At 38.0% G+C, this 13,480-nt stretch overlaps 1 protein-coding gene and 1 long non-coding RNA gene across 3 annotated transcripts in view; one reads left to right on the plus strand and one right to left on the minus strand.

The window, feature by feature from the left end:
• cdc42bpb (CDC42 binding protein kinase beta (DMPK-like)) overlaps nt 1-12,131 on the minus strand; it is a 67,233-nt gene extending 55,102 nt beyond the window's left edge. The window contains exon 1 of one of the 2 annotated variants that reach the window (XM_082146757.1): nt 11,344-12,131. In XM_082146757.1, coding sequence (XP_082002883.1) covers nt 11,344-11,518 — 175 coding nt within the window. In that variant the 5' untranslated portion in view covers nt 11,519-12,131. The remainder of the gene's footprint in view (nt 1-11,343) is intronic. The other variant, XM_082146756.1, reaches the window with a different exon arrangement.
• Nucleotides 244-4,448, plus strand: LOC309481560. The gene is made up of 2 exons (XR_014200055.1): nt 244-3,132; nt 3,332-4,448. It is a non-coding gene; the product is annotated as an uncharacterized lncRNA (long non-coding RNA).
• Nucleotides 12,132-13,480: the final 1,349 nt, after the last annotated feature.

Raw genomic sequence — 13,480 nt, forward strand, 5'->3', positions numbered from 1 at the left:
AGCACTGGTTGATGTTCCAGAACAATTTGTGACAGTTTCTAGAACAAAACAATGTACATCTGCAATAAGCTTGGGGTGCACAATATTGGAGGAAAATGAAATTGACATTGTGATCATCAGTTTTTTCTGCAATATGAAAAGATACAGGAAGTTCCACCAGATTACTTGGATAGCTGTATTTGGAAATAATTAATCATATACTGACTGGGGTGATTTTGTTGGGGAGTGCATCTGCATAGAAAAATCATGTCTGATTGGTCTTGACACATCGTCCCTACCCACCATACACACACCCACCCACTACGGCTGTCACTTTTGTGGAAAAATCCTGTTAGATTTAGACATAAGTGTTCATTGAATCCATTGTAAAATCAATTTTCCAAGTCTAAAGACGTTTCCATTTTCAACGCCAAATATAGGCCAATCCACAGACACGTTGTGTTGGTTGGTCCGATCGATTGGTGCAATCGATTTTCGGACGTAAAGTGACAGCCCTAACACCCACCATGACCCAAGATCAAAGGCATTGTAAAACACTGCGTCGTGATTGTGATGTGATCAGATTACCTGAAGCCCTATAGCTTTCGCCAAGCAGCATGTCCTGTCACTCCGTGTAAGATTTTCTCAAGATCTTTGCATCATGTTATGTTGAGTGTAGGCTCTTTTGAACCTGCTCTAAATAAAAATGTGTGATTTATTATGGTTTACTAATGTTTCACAAAGTTATAAAGCACAATATAACGTGGCACAAAAGCCTTATTTCTATACTGTTCACGTGCACATCGACGGCGAATTCTTATGGTTTTACAGCATCATATATAAAACAAAATAATATATCCAATTAATTGTTACTGCAAAATAAAGTAATAAAAAAACATTTATTTTATAGTAAAATTACAATACCATTTCTTCATTCAAATGGTATACCATAAATTTTTTTTTTTTTTTTTTTTTTTGAAGGGCTGTCAGGAAATAAACAAATGCACTGCCGTTTTCAGAGTAAAGGCTCTGTATGTTCATTTACACGTGTGCAGCTCACAATGTCTCAGAACGGCTTGACTCGCAGCAAATTAACCAAGCCGTTTTGACACTCTGAAACACTGTCATGAACTACATGTGTGCAAATGACACGCTTCACTCCTAAACTGGTAGCACATACATTTATGATTTGACAATTGCACTAAGCCATATTGATTTTATTTTGATATACCGTGCAGCCCTAGCACACGTCTAACGTTAACGTACGTCACAACGTGGCGCATAGGCCTCGTGCCTATAGGCTAGGCTTTACAGGAGAGCTGAGCGGCTAATCTGTGTCATGCTTGCGGCCGAAGGCCTGAAAGCGGAGGAGGGGAAGGAAGGGGGAGGGGAGATCACCCACACATGCCTCGTGTTGGGGGAGGATATTAACAGGAATGACTGGAATTCACTTTAGTCCAGCCACCGCTTTGGGTCAGGTGACCAAGTCCTGAGGGACACAGACTTTTCAACGTGCAATCCTCTAATATATTCATCTCACAAACTGTGAGTGGTGGATCACAAAATATTCATCACGGCCCATACATCTGTAAAGATCGGAAGTGAACAGCGTTTGTTTTGAAAGGCATTCCTGACACAAGCCCTGTCCTGACTCCGCACCTACAGCACGCCGAGTGCATGTCAGAGTGGTATGCAACGATTCAGGGTGGCCTGTGCTGTGAAAAGAGAGATGCCTCACAGTATAGACCATTTGGCCTGTTCACGGGCAGCAAAATAACTCGTTCTGGACATACCAGACATTTCCAATGTAATGGGAGTTGCAGCTTGCTCATTTCCTCCTGTTTAGAGTGACGCGTATCAGGGCTGGACTTGTCTGTTCAGCCAAATTAAAGAGGGTGTCTCTTCTCAGAATTTAAAGCGGGTGAAATTTATTTAGATGGGGGTTTTTTGTCACAGAAAGAATATGAAAGTGGAACATGAATATTTTGTACCTTTTGCTTTTGTGTTTGAGTGCGTTTTTGTCCTTTTAAATGAAATTTAAAGATTGAGCTTTGCCACCACAGGAATAAATTACATGTTAAAATATATTTAAATAGAAAATATATTTATTTTAAATTTAATTTGATTTCATATTATTGTTTTGGCTGTATTTTTGAAAGAGACTTTTGAACACTACTGCAACTGCATCAAAGAAGATGCTGGTTAATAAAATATTGAATAGGATGAAAAAGATTTAAGCAGTGTGCAGTTCACCATATGGGAACATCTGTGAGAGTAAACAATAAAATGAACCATCTAAAACCGTGAAAAGTTTACTAGTCTGCCTAATTAGCATATAATTGCTGATCTTGCTGTGTTGAGTAGCGGTTTAATGTATAACGTTATGAGGGTCTAAATTAGGAAACACTATAGAACATACACAAATGGGATGATAATGATATTCAACATATAATAAAAACAGCAAAAAAAATGCTTGGCAAGGACTTTAAAACTGTGTGCGTGTCAGAACGGCAACCAGGAATGTCATGAAAATGAGGCAGAAAGAAAATCTCAGCAGGTGCAGACTTAAAGAGTTGCAAAGCTGCAAAGAGTGCCTGTAAACAGAAAGAACGGCCAAAACCCAAGCTTACACAGCTCGATCTGAGCTTACATGGCAGGGCGCACAGCTTTTCACCTTCTCTCAGACTAGCAGTTTCAAACAGTCTCTCCAGCCACTGCAGTTTATTAGGTTATTTGCTGCTTGTTGCGAAAGTAGGCTAGTCGGAGGCATCTCCCACCAGTAGGAATAAGGGGCAGCAGCGGCTGTGAATAAGGACATGTGCACCGTCTGCTGTACGCCGCATCAAACAAGATGATTCCTCCATCAAGATTTGCCCAGGTGACATGTCAAAGATCCGTCTTTTTGAAATGCAGGCTCATGAGGGGAGTATCGACTGTTTAAAGCCCCTGCCGGCACACATACGCTTGATAACAAGCAACTATGATGTTTGAGGCAAGAGCCAGTTGGTAAGTCAAGTACAGTTGAGTTTACCAGCCCCACTTGATACTGCTTCATTAGGACAGTTAGGTGAACACTACGGCAAAAGGCTGTCTGTGTACAAACACAGGGAGTAGGCAGAGGTTCTGAGTGCTCCTGTAGCTCAACAGCTAGCAGTGGTTCTCAACTCCAGTCCTCGGGACCCGCTGCCCTGCACATTTTGTATGTCTCCCTTATTTAACACACCTGAACCAGATCATCAGCTCGTCAGGAGAGACTCCATGAACTGATTTGAGTGTGTCAGATAAGAGAGACATACAAAATGTGCAGAGCAGCGGGTCCCGAGGACTGGAGTTGAGAACCACTGAGCTAGAGCATGGCTGGCATCGCTAATGTCACAGGTTCGATTCCCAGCCAGCACAGATACTGAAAAATTGTATGTCATTTTGATAGGTATGCCAATAACAAGGCCTACCACAGGTTTCGCGATTAGAAAGCGGGATACTCCTGCAAACATGTATGCACTATTACTATTGCATGTAGGTTGAATCAGTAAATGAATCCAAAGAGATTATCAGAGCAAAACAGATTTGAAAACTTTCTGCGAGACATAACTTTTACAAACAGTTTGAATGATTCAGCGGTAATGCGTTTTCTCTTTCTCAAAATGTGCAAATGGCTTCACAACAGCACATTGCGTCTGCACTGCAAAGTGAGCTGCGATATAAGATTTCCACTTGCGGAGCGGGAATTTCTGGACGAAATTTTCACTTGCCCAATTGGGCCAGTGTCGCACCATCACTAAAGTTTATCATTTGCACGTGTCGTTTTGAGTCTTGTTCATTTAAATTTCAATGTCAATTTCTGTGGTATTTCTTACCTAAATCCTACTTTTACACCACCTGAAAAATGTAAAGGGCTGTTTATTTCATTTGTATCTTTATTCTATTGTATTTATTTGTTCTTTTTTAACTACTGACTCTTTACATGTGTTTTTTTCTTTTTTTATTCAATTCATAGTTTGAAATTAACCTTCCTTATACTGTCTGTAAGCTTTTTTTTTAACAAAATTACCCCAAAGTAAAAACACAAATACATTTAGTGAGCAAACATTTAGGTGAGATAATTGTCATTCAATGAGGGAATTCATGCATTCAGGCATCACATTATAAATGTACAGTATGAAAAATATTCATTGTAAGAATTGCTATAGATTTCATTAAAGATTAAATTTAAGTGAGCAATAGATGAAGGAATCCTAATGTAAAAGGAAACAAGTACGCACAACAAAACATACAATTTGGCAAATTACAAAAATCTCTGATAACGGATAAACAATAGGGTGCCAATATATTTTTAAAAACTCTCAAAATATAAATTTTTCATACCGTCATGATGCCTAAATGAATTCGTAAAATGTAAACATTTTATTTATTTTATTATGAAACAATTATTTATTTTATCTAAATAAATAATTGTTTAATAAATAAAATATATGTTTTTTTTACAAATTAATAAAGTACTGAATTTTACTATCTGCCAGTTATAAGACAGAATTTTAATATTGTGCATCTCAACTTTGGATAAAAGTATGCCAAAATGTGTAAATGTAAAACATTATTTGTTGTATTTGGTGAGAAAATTAGATTTCAAAACTGTGCCATTCCGAATTTGGACCAAATAAACAATGATTTCATATATGGAAACATATATGCCTTTCATTTAACAACAATGGCAAATACAATATATCAAATTGCATGCTACCAACATTGTGCGAGAGGGAGCAGTGCAAGCCTGTACATCCAGCAAATGCAACCACATTGACAGTTCACACCAAAACCTGCCAAGGAGGGTAAATACTACAGTCGGTGTTCATTCTGCTTAATCTTCTCCTTTAATTAGCCTTCAGTCTGCTGTCGAAGAGGAAGTCAGGCATAAACACCTGCATACTGCTCTCTCTCTCTCTGTCACCACTGACCTTGGCAAGCTGCGTTTGAGAAATCAAGCAAAGGAGAAAGACACTGCAATGATTAATATGTGCTCTGCTTGTTGCTTTGGCAAGAGAGCGCGATCATAAACTCAGTTATTAGGGAGAGTGCGATAAATTCATGGACTAGCCAAGCTTGACTTCCTGTCAGGCTCTTACAACAAAATGGATTCATGTGCACTAATTCAGGTTCATTAGCATTTCTTGTGCAACACTGAAGAGGAATTTCTCCAGTCAGAGCTCGTCCTTTCTTGGAAAATTGCCCCAGTGAAACAAGATGGACTGAACTAACAGATCCGGTCAATAGCAGAATGTGAGGCGCAGTCAATATGTCTGTCAGTGATAATGAGGTGCAGATCCCGTAGGGATCTCAGGCACAAAAATGTTTGTGAATGGCGAAATTTTGAATCATGTTACTTATTCTGAAAACAGAATAACAAAAAAAATAACAGAAACCCAAACATAACCCCTATAGTAAGTACTTGAAGTCAATTATTACACAGTACTTTGTGTAATTACACTAACAATGTTACCTTATAATAAAGTGTAACATTAAATTGTTCAAATATCCATTGACAAAGCTGTAAAAATTAACTGAAAAATATTTACAGCTGCATGATTAATCATTAAAAGATTGCAATCTAAATTCAAACAAAAGAGTAAATCACCTTTTGAAAGTAACTTTTCTAATTAAGATTGTATCTATAACAGGGCTCCAGACTAACTTTTTTTTTACTAGGAGCGCTGTAGCCCCTGACTGAAAATTTTAGGAGCGAAAGCAGAAAATTTAGGGGCACACCTTAAAACAGCTTGCAATGCAATTATTCAAATTTCCCCCAAAATAACTGTAATACTGACAAATTCTTCAATAATAAATAGACTTAACGTACAGATATTACAATGTGCAGTTTTATTTTAAGTTCACAGGGCTCCAGACTAACATTTGAGGGCAGCAGCACCGGAGCCACTGAGTTCTACAGAAAATATCTGGAAGCACTGGGGCTGACAATAAAGCACTAAGCTTAATTTAGGGTGTAGATGAAATGAACTCAGGCCCGGAGTGGGTAATCGGGAGAATCGGGAGAATTCCCGGTGGGCCGCTTCACTTTTAGGCCGGTCGAGGATATATATATATATTTTTTTTTTTTTCACATTTCAATGTCACGTTAGTTACATTAGGCTACACACGTTCCGCATTCTGACACCGCAGCACGCAGCCTCTCAATGGGTTGTACCATGTGAGGGAGTTCTCCCCTCCCCTCCTATAGAGTTGGTTGGGTCCATTACACGTCTTTTCCAAAACGTTTTCTCAGGTAGGCTACCGCGGCACCGCCGGCGCCTACCGAGCTGGGCCGGCCCTACCGTAACGGTACGCGTCAGGGAGGATGGATGGGAGGAAGAGGCCAGGAGGTATGGAAGCTTTGTTTCTGCCACAGAATAAAACATTTTAAAAGATAATTGCGACTTTTTATCTCACAATTGCGAGTTTACAGCTCGCAATTCTGACTTTATTTCTCAGAATTGCGAGATATAAAGTCAAAATTGTGTGAAATAAAGTCGCAATTGCGTGTTATAAAGTCAGAATTGCGAGATATAAAGTCAGAATTGCCTGAAATAAAGTCGCAATTGCGTGTTATAAAGTCAGAATTGCGAGATAGAGTCAGAATTGCGTGATATAAAGGCGCAATTGTGTGTTATAAAGTCAGAATTGTGAGATATAAATTCAGAATTGTGTGAAATAGTTGCAATTGCTTCTTATAAAGTCAGAATTGCAAGATATAGCCTAAAGTCAGAACTGCGTGAAATAAAGTCGCAATTGCTTATAAAGTCAGCAAGATATAGAGTCAGAATTGTGATATAAAGTCGCAATTGTATGTTATAAAGTCAGAATTGCGAGATATAAAGTCAGAATTGTGTGAAATAAAGTCGCAATTGCTTCTTATAAAGTCAGAATGGCAAGATATAAAATCAGAACTGCGTGAAATAAAGTTGCAGTCGCGTTATAAAGTCAGAATTGCGAAATATAAAGTAAGAATTGTGTGATAAAGTCGCAATTGCTTTATAATAAAGTCTAAGTGAATTATCATTTAACCTTTACATTATTTGTTGAACCATGGTATTAATACAAACTACACAATAGCTGAACTGTTGCTTCATTTATCCAATTTAAAAAAAGTGCTAATTTGGAATTCCACCATGGAAAAAGTGGGCCGGTCTTGGGCCTGAAACTCCCGGGCTGAAAAGTGGCCCCACTCCGGCCCTGAATGAACTTTAATTATTATCATTCATAATGTCTTAATATTCATTAAAAAGCAAAATTAGTGAAAAAATGTATATTAGGGAGTGAAAATAGCCAATAAGCATCCTACTGTTTACAATGAGTTTTGAAGTGCTGGAAAAAGATGTTTAGTACTTGTAAGCGTTTGACTATTGTATATGTAGCGTATAACCATATAGTTATGGTTAGAGTTACTACATTAGGCTAAATCCATGGTGAATGTTGCTGATTTGTGGACTGAAAGCCTTCTATAAGTGTTTCTCCTGGTTTTCACGTCAGCGCTGTTTGATCTGATATCTATGGTTTATAACAAGAGAACTCTGCGCCGAATCGGAATGTTTCTCACTGGATCTCGCAGCGATGATGTTATTAATTCTGATGCGAATTCAATGGATTTCTTCATTAGATCTCCTAGTAACAGTGTCGCGTGATCGAGCTCTGCCCGCGAGTTCGAGGCTCTGCGCTGTCTATTATTGGTCTGAACTAATAAACTAATGAAGCATAAATGAGTAGCGCATTTTTGTTCCGCTTTCATTTTGTTTGCATTCGCTGCTCGGCAACGTTGTGGTCGCAAAATGCAACCAATTGGTCGCAGTCTGGAGCCCTGTATAACATCATTACACCAGTAGGTGGCAACAAGTGACTAAACATTTTTTTATTCAGCATCATTTTTGGGATGCTGAAAAAACTGATTTCATGTTGAAAATGTTGTGCGATATTAATATTATAGGGATGCACCGATACCACTTTTTCCAGAACGAGTCCGATACTTTCATTTTTGGTGCTGGCCGATAACGATTCCTGTATTTTCACTGTATTTTTATATATTGGGTTGAGAAACCAAAAGAATATGAATTATATTAGTTGGCTTAGTCCTCCAGGTTATTTTCTTGCTTAATTATGCCTGGTAAAATGTAGCCTATTGACTGAGCTTCTGCTATTCACTTTTCATTCTTCTATTGCTCTATCATATTTTCAGTCAATAGCAGTGCGTAATTACTTTGTCTTTTGTAGTTTGATTAACAGTCAAAAACACAGCAGCAGGTTTACTGACCGAATGCACGGATCCATTAAAGCCTACCCAACTGTATGCGTTTTCTTTGTTTACGTTCATTATGATATAACTGACCATATTTTCCAGGAAACTCGCCTAGACGGACGTTTTACATAATTTGTGAATTTGTCCGTTCAAGCGCAAGACGTGAAAGAGAATTCAATTCAATTCGCGTGTGTCTGAGGCAGCTTTCGGGGCAAGCACTTCGGATGTTTGCGGTCATGAAACCTCTTGACCTGCAAACGTCCTGTAATAATGTAGGGACACTCGTTACAAATCACGTAACAGTTCATATTTTGCTTACACGCATGTGCGCTGAGTGAATGATCAGCAATCAAGAGCATGCAACAGAAGTGCTCGCTCTTTCTCTCTCATCAGTTAACATTAGTAATACATTAATCGTTTTACTTTCTTTGCCATTGACATATCCGACAGAACTACAAACTTTCCACTGATGTCTGCGAAAGAGGGATGCGCTCAACAAGCTTGCGCATCTGTGCCGCTGCACAGCTTTATAGGCGTTCAAATATTTATTACTATTTCACTAATTAGATTGCTAAACCTTCTCTTTTCCACATTATAGTCTATGTCTCACGCTGCCTGGTATCGTTTGTTGGTATCAGAGCGTTTTTATTAGAACAAGTACCCGAGCGCAGTCTCGGGCCTGATACTAGTATCAGTGCATCCCTAAATAATATACTGCAATGTACTAATGGTGTAAAACATTGAAATAAAGACAATTTAGGCACTTCACCGAAAAAATCCAATACGTCAATAAAAATGTGCTATGCATTTGACTAAAGATGATAAGGATTTGATAGGGTTGATAGGGTTGCTAACAAATGTAACTTTGCTTTCCATTCATTACTTAAATAGCTAATACTAAGCACTTCAATACCAAAGCAAAAACTACAAGACTTAGCCTAACACATTTCAAACATTATTAAAGACAAGTGAACAATCGATAATAAAATAAGAACAAATACATCAATTACAAAGATAAATACAATATAACAAAGTTACAAATAAAGTAAGGTCTAACAATAGTTTTCAGGTACATAAATGTAATGTGTAAAATAACACTGCACAGTGTTCACTGTAAAAATTAAATATATATTTGTTTTGTTAAAGCTGTTTTGTTGTTTGATTACTTTTACATAATTATGTGTCTGCACACTGCAGTGTGTAGGCTACACAACAACCTTTATTTCCCCATAAATCAGAAAGTGTCTCAGAATATTCAGGAATGCTATACATTGTGACATCAAAGTAACAGGCCCACAACTGACAGCCCCATTAGCTCCTCCCCTTTTTGGAGAATTGAGTTCTCTTTCACCTGTTCGTGCACTTGAATGGTTTATAATCGCTTGAAGATTTAAATAGCCAAGTCTTAGAAACACATGCAAATGATGAACTTGATGGTTAAACTTTATAACTAATCTGCGAATCACATGCATGCTGAACCACGGGGCCTGGTCCGTACGGATCAACTACAATCCGTTACACCCCTAAATTATTTATAATAAACACTTCAACATTCAATTAAAAACTAAGATTGTCAATTTTGAATGTGAGGCAGGAGACAAAACGTGAATATCCAAATGGCGTCAAATTGACAAACACTGAAACAAAGTCAGTCAACAGACTGTTAGAGCTTCTCTTATTTTCTAACTATATTTCAACCAAATATGTTTATAGGTCACTTCCAGAAAGCCATGTGTAAATAGAAGATAGGGTACATTTCTTTTACCACAAAAGGTAAACCGGGAACTCCAAGTGGCCATTCTAAGATGAGGAACACTTATACATAAACACATAAAATGGAAAGCAAGTATTGAGAGCAACCACTCTGCCAATACTGCACTTTAGAGTAGCATTCGTGCATTGCTTGTTTAACCGGCAGAGGCATAACATCCTCCACGTAAATCATTAACCTCCACAATCAAGGACGCCATAAGAAAGTGTGTGGCCTACCAGTGCTGTAGTAAGACAAGAACAGAGGAGTTTATGATTCCTGGAAATTGGGTCATACTATGGCTCAGTCACAGTGATGGGATGTGAGGTGGCACCTGCTAGTGACGGGTTGCACGAGGACAGTGGCGGTCTTTACAGGAGCAGACACACTGGGGTGTAATCTCATTACTGACGTCAACCCAACACCCAGGACAGAGAATCTACTCACGGTGAAGGCCAACCGCAACCAACAGGACCAGGAAGAGCCCGAAAAGGGGCATCCCAACTACTGCAGTCCTGTTTACACTGAACTCTACGAGGAAGCGACTGAAGCCACGGTGACTAAAAAAACAATACTGTCAGACTCAGCATCACCCTTATGCAAATGGTGATGGCAATAGCAACAATAAATGTAGCATAAATGTAAGAACATCAACAGGAATCAATGTCCCCAGACTTTATTAACGGAAACATTTGCATTGCCCTTGAAACCAAAGTCCAAGATTTACATTTATCAGCAATATCTGATTAACCCTACAAAGCCTATTGTGTTATATATAGTACATGGATTTCTAAGGTCTCTAAATGATTAACATAACCAAAACTTGGATGAAAAACCTGTTGTACCCAATTTTCTATATGCCTTCCATAGCCTGACTGATAGTCCATAGTTTTTTTTAACAAGTAGACCTTTTAATATATAATTTTTATAAAGTGTGTACGAATATATATATATATATATATATATATATATATATACTGAATTTTTATTTTTTTTATTAGAAAAATCACGTCTGAATGAGTTTTAATCATGGTCCATCAGGCTTTTGATTAAGGTTTATTTGAACATCTATCAGTTATCATTGTATTGCATTATATTAAATATCTTCTCCTCCCACAATTAAAACTACAGAGATACGATTATTCAACTAGTATTTGTTCAAACAACAAGGCCAGGAATTCCAAGAGCAAATGTCACTGCAGCAATTTTGACAATAGCCTGAAGTCAGCTGGGTGATTAAGGCAAATGTAATAACAGATTAACAGCTCTTAAAGGGGCACGCACTGATTTATATTCCCAAATGCAGTCCGTACACCCAAATTCATCAACTTACCCCATTCCAAAAAGTCCGTCACGTGTTTTTCCCGTTTTAAGGGCGAGTTGCTGCACTCGTTGTATAAACATATGAGAATATCCAGCAGTGTCTCCACACTCAGTGACTTCTCGTTCTTCTGATGGCCATCCAGCAGCAACTGCTCCAACTTCTTCAGGCGCACCTTCGCAGACATTTTCTACCAATTTAGCGGCCTGGCTACCACTCCCACAGCCAGAAAATATAAAATAACACTTGTCGATATTAATATAACAGGGATTAGCGCTATAAATATATACAAGTGGGATTTATCTGGCTGATATGTGTGGAGATCTGAAGTCCCAGACTCCAACTGCTAGCCAGCCATCCAGCTAGCCAGCTAGCAAAATGTGCCCAACATTGTGCTCAGATAAACGAAGACCTAATGCGCCTAACCCCGTTGTTGTCCGCTGGCTTCCAGCGTTTCCACCCCCCTCCTCACTCCCGAGGCCCTGTCGGCTCCATTTGCCTTAATCCGGACAAATCTGTACTTTCCACTTTGCGGGATGTGTCGGGGCTTTTTCTCCCGTCGAATCTCAGGATGACTGGACGCTCATTCCGCTCTGCTGTATATCTTCAATAATAAATTCCCTAATGAAGAACTACACACTTCTTTACCCTACATAAATACGCCCTCCAAAAATTGGGAGTGGGTGCTTTTTCTAAGTAGGCGAATCCTTGCGTGTAAGTTGGCGCTAGCCGGTCTGCTTCTCCCTGAAGCCGAATATGGCTGCATTCGTGTTCAGCCTTGTCTAGCGCTCCCGAATGAAGAATCCAGACCGGGATCGCGGAGCCCCGCCCATCGCACCGGAAACGCTGGGGATATATGACGCCATTGTTTGATTGACACCGGGAGGCAGCTAGCACTGACCTCATCAGGAGATCGCATGCATTCTCAGTGAAATTAACGGGAATTTAGGGATTACAAGTTTCAGCAATTATGTTCTTATGTGTTTTACTTTTGTATTTTAATTGCAATTCCATTTTTTTTTTTTCAATATCCTGCTATGTATCTTTTTTATGTCATTTATTAATATTAATAATGTTTAATATAATATGATTAATAATATTATATAGGCTAATATTTTATTAGTCAGATACATATTGAAATATTTTATATTTTATAACATTACCACAACTATTTTAAATGCATATATTGAGAATGCAAATGACTTTGGTTAATATTATAAATATATTCACAAAAAGGTATTTTTGAGAGATAGTTTCTAGTCTAAACTTGTGACAAACAAGCTCAAGTGTGTTTTTTTACACACAGTCCAGGTTTCCAATGTTCAGGTTCCAGGTTCCAGTACAGGCTATTAGCCATTGTGATAATATTAATAATCTTGTGCTATATTTTTTTAATTTTGGGGTTTCAAAGTTTAAAAAGCAAAGGTTTGCACAACAAGACTATCAGTAGGCTAAAGTTCATTTCCAGACGTTTTTATTAGTCCCCTTTAATGGAGGGACGTTTGACAATAATGAAAATACCTTTATCTGAATAATTTTTAAATACCTGCTTTCTGAAAATACCTAATAAACATACTGATTTATTTGTAAATCATGTTTTCAAGTAGGCTATTCTAGCCCCACACAAATAGATTAACTCAAACATCAGTTTTTCATGGAAATGTACTGTGGTCAAAAGATACAAAATTGTGCTGACAATAATGTTCCAAGCCATCTGCAGTGTAAGAGTCACACCTATGACCTCTCGATAGCCTCTCATAGCAATAACATTTACTCAACGCAGATTATAATTGCCTGGTCATTCACTAAGCCATTAGTCAGTGACCTTTTCACTGCCACTGCAGTCTGCTCTCATGATCCAAGAGCATAATTTATGATCAATATTATACTATTATAGTTATTATTCATTTGTTGAGTGGTTAGTGCAAATAACACTTTACAATATAGTTAACATTTGTATACCTTAGTTAATATGAACTAAGAATGAACAATACTTCTTCAGCATTTATTAATCTTAGACTAGTTAATATGAATTTCAACATTTACTAATACGTTATTCAAATCAAAGGTTGTATTTGTTAACATTACTGTAACAAATGTGTTGCTCATTGTTAGTTCATGTTAGTTAATGCATAAACTAATGTTAACT

This window comes from Leuciscus leuciscus (assembly GCF_965113295.1).
Source record: "Leuciscus leuciscus genome assembly, chromosome: 19".
Classification (NCBI taxonomy): domain Eukaryota; kingdom Metazoa; phylum Chordata; class Actinopteri; order Cypriniformes; family Leuciscidae; genus Leuciscus; species Leuciscus leuciscus.